At 47.4% G+C, this 3636-nt stretch overlaps 1 protein-coding gene across 3 annotated transcripts in view; it reads right to left on the bottom strand.

Moving 5' to 3' along the window:
- Positions 1–3636, bottom strand: part of Cdh3 (cadherin 3) — a 45842-nt gene that overhangs the window by 10151 nt on the left and 32055 nt on the right. For all 3 annotated transcript variants that reach the window (XM_021170340.2, XM_021170341.2, XM_029480319.1), the window contains 3 exons: positions 1957–2198; positions 1590–1735; positions 635–859 (listed from right to left, as the gene is read on the bottom strand). In XM_021170340.2, the coding sequence (XP_021025999.1) occupies positions 635–859; positions 1590–1735; positions 1957–2198 (613 nt within the window). The remainder of the gene's footprint in view (positions 1–634; positions 860–1589; positions 1736–1956; positions 2199–3636) is intronic.

Here is a 3636-nt window from a genome sequence, read left to right as displayed (position 1 = left end):
AAAGGCGTGCACCACCACGCCCGGCTGCAACATGTGCTTTTTGGATTTTTAATTTTTACATTTTATTTAATGTGTACAGGTGTTTTACTTGCACGTACATCTGTGCATCACGTGTGTACCCAGTGCTGTGGAGACCAGAGGAGAACATCTGATCCCCTGGAACTGGAGTTACAGGTAGTTGTGGCCACCATGTGGGTACTGAGAATTGAACTGAGGTCCTCTGGAAGGCCAGCCAGTGCTCTTTAACCACTGAGAAATCTCTCCAGTCCTGGCTCTCTCTGTTTTATTTGTGTTTTTACTGTGGATGTTGTTGTTTGCTTGTTCTTTTGAGACAGGGTCTCATTATATAGCCCTAAATCAGGTTGGCTTTGAACCCATAGAAATCTGCTTCTTTTGTTTGTTTGTTTCTTCAGTGCTGGGATTAAGTGCAATCATGCCTAGCCCTGTTAATTTGTTTAGGGCTCCTGAGGGATTTCAAAGACATATAATGTTAAGGAAAGACACCTGGTGGCCATTTTTGAGACCACAATTCTGTGACCCACAGATGCTAGGACAGGGATGTGTGTGGGTCCTACTGTGGGGGAATGACACCCACCCAGCTGAACTGACAGCCCCCTGTCACCACCAGAGTTACCTTTCTCGCTGACTTCTGCCATCCAGTAGATATCTGAGTCATGTGTTAGCTGGGCCTGGAAAGGGGAGGAGTTGGGGGACAGGTCCTTGTCAGTGATGTTCAGCACTTGAGGCACAGGGCTTTGGTTACAGATGATGATCTGCCTGGGTTCAGGGATCGGCCCATGGTCGTTGATGTCAGTAAGTGTTAGCAGGAGGGTCCCAGTGCCGGTGGTGGGAGGGTTTCCTGTTTACAATTACATATACAATCTCTTTTCAGCATCTGCTCTTGTTTGTTGAATGAACCAATGTTAAGTTCCCCTACTCAGCCTCCACGTGGCTCCCGGTCACCACCCAGCTATCCCCCCCCCCCCCAAGTCCCTTCATGCATTAACTTCACTGTAGATCAAACTGGCAATAGCAAATACATGGCAATCGTACCCTCACTCTAATCTGTGACCACAACAGACATCACTAACAAACCACAGCGCCGCCGCAGCTACTACATTCAGACAGCCATTCTAATCAATCACAGAGTAAAACCGACTGGATACCTCAAGCTAGTACAGTCATCTACTGATCAGCTTCAGAGAACCAGAAGCTTCAGTTAAACCTGCCTCAAGGCATTGGTTCGCTAAATGTCAAGCATATGGCAGAGCAGTATAATCTCCCCTGGTTATGGTACAACACCACTAATCGCTTGTGGTATTCCCAGCAGTGATGTCAGTCAATCATCAGTAGAAGCCGACAGGCCAAATTCAGAGTTTAGTGAAACAAAGATGGGTTGAAAAGGGAGTCCTCAGCACCCTGCCCATCTTTTGGGATTAGAAAATTAGGATCGTAACAATTAGGCCTTTAAATACAGACTGGTTTGTCATTTCTCCCTGCCACCATTCCTTGCTAAGGAGGGAATATGCTATGTCACATGTCTGGGTACCACAGGCATGCCTGTGGAAGGGCTGGGTGAAAGCTCTTACCACTGTCTGTGGCCAAAACCATGACTTCGTAGACATTGTTTCTCACAAACTGCTCATCTTCACGATCCAAGATGCCTGCGGCAGTTATCTGACCACTGTCTGGGTCCACAGCAAGCCAGTTGGCTGGATCTCTCGAGATGGTGTAGCTGGAAAGGAGGTTGAGAAGAGTCACAGGTAACATCTGTAGGATTCTGTTATCATCCAGAGCCTCCTCAGACCAACTGTGGAACCTTTAGCTTTGAGTATGGCAGCCAGGAAGGGTGGGTTTGGTGCAAAAATGGTGGTAACAATGTGGAACAAACTTTTATGAACAAGGCACCCAAGTGCACCTCTGTATTTGGATGGCCTGGTGCCGGTCCCCAGGTACCTGATCTTCTGGTCCTCCTTGTCTGGGTCCTGTGCGGTATAGACGCAGACCAGTTCCCCAATAGAGATGCCTTCCTGGGCCTCAATGACCTTGGAAGGTGGAACAAACACAGGGGCTTCGTTGACATCTTTCACGTGGACCACCACGGTGGCAGTGGCTGTTGGGAGCTTCACTGCAAAGGGAGCCTCGTTGGTCACTTCTATGTACAGGGTGTGCTGGTCCTGAGCCTCAAAATCCAAACCCTAGGAGAGAAGAGGAATATGAGGCAGCTTTGGTAAGGTGGTTGGTGGGCATCACAAGGCTTACAGTAAAGGGATCACGGCTCTGGCAGCTGCCTCCTTCACCCCGACTCCCCCACCCCCGGCCAAATCCTGTTTCCTAAGAGAACAACTACTGGAGTCTCTCAGACCAGCCCAAAGGCTTAGTGAGGCCTAGCAGATTAGTACCCAGTGGGGTAGTGAGGTTCCCAAGGAGAAGCCTGAGAGCCTGTGGGACATGTTAACTGGGACTACGATGCCTCTGGGTAGGATGCTGTATTGCACCAATGCTACAGACAAAGGACCCCCTCTGTATCCCTCATGATACTGACGCTTCCATGGTCGCTGGAGTGGGAAACCTGTTTGTAATTAGAGCCGAGAGCATGCTTAATATATAAACCAAGCTTCGGTGTGGTTTTAATATTGGCTGAGTTCTCAAGGAAGGCAACTTCCGAAGGGGCCTTGTGATTGAATTTGCCCAGGCCTGCTTCGGTTGTTTATTCACGGTTCTGAATGCCAGTAGAGATAACGCGTCACCAGGCCAGCACACGGGATCCACTGCACTTGGAATGATCGACAAATAAATGCAAGCATCTGACCATTGCACTGTGCTTTCTGGTGTAGCTCACTTGTCAAAACACTTAGAAACCTTTCCTTCTATAATTTCTCTCTCTCTCTCTCTCCCTCTCTCTCATAGCCCTGGCTGTCCTGGAACTCACTTTGTAGATTGGGCTGGCCTCGAACTCTTGAGATTCTCCAGCCTCTGCCTCCTGATTGCTGGGACTAAAGGCCTGGCTCTATTTATTTATATAAATATAAATATATATATATATATATTACTATATAGTCCTGGCTGGTCTGGTACTCTTTGTTTGTTTTGAGACAGGGTTTCTTTATATAGCTCTGGCTGTCCTAGAAGTCCCTCTGTTAGACAAGGCTGGTCTTGAATTCAGAGATCCTCCTGCCTCTGCCTCCTAAATGCTACAGCACCTGGCTGAGACAGTTTTAAGAACTACTCACACGAAGTCATTCTCTACTGTGAACTAGAAAGACAAAGAAAGGAAAGACAGGGCAGGCCCTTTTTCAGTTTTCTTTGAGATAAGGCCTCTGACTCATTAGGCCTTCCTGCTCCTACCAGTAAGAAAGTCTGCCACAGTGGCCCAATCAGGCCCACACTGACGTTTGGTGCTGCCACCTGGGATTAAGCCAGAGTCCAGAGATTAAACCTTTTAAACAGGCCCATATTTATTTATTTATTTATTTATTTATTTTTAAAAAGATTTATTATTATATGTTAGTATACTGTAGCTGTCTTTAGACTCACCAGAAGAGGGCATCAGATCTCATTACGGATGGTTGTGAGCCACCATGTGGTTGCTGGGATTTGAACTCAGGACCTTTGGAAGAGCAGTCAGTGCTCTTA

This window comes from Mus caroli, chromosome 8 (assembly GCF_900094665.2).
Source record: "Mus caroli chromosome 8, CAROLI_EIJ_v1.1, whole genome shotgun sequence".
Classification (NCBI taxonomy): domain Eukaryota; kingdom Metazoa; phylum Chordata; class Mammalia; order Rodentia; family Muridae; genus Mus; species Mus caroli.
This window is presented reverse-complemented; position numbering and strand designations above follow the sequence as displayed.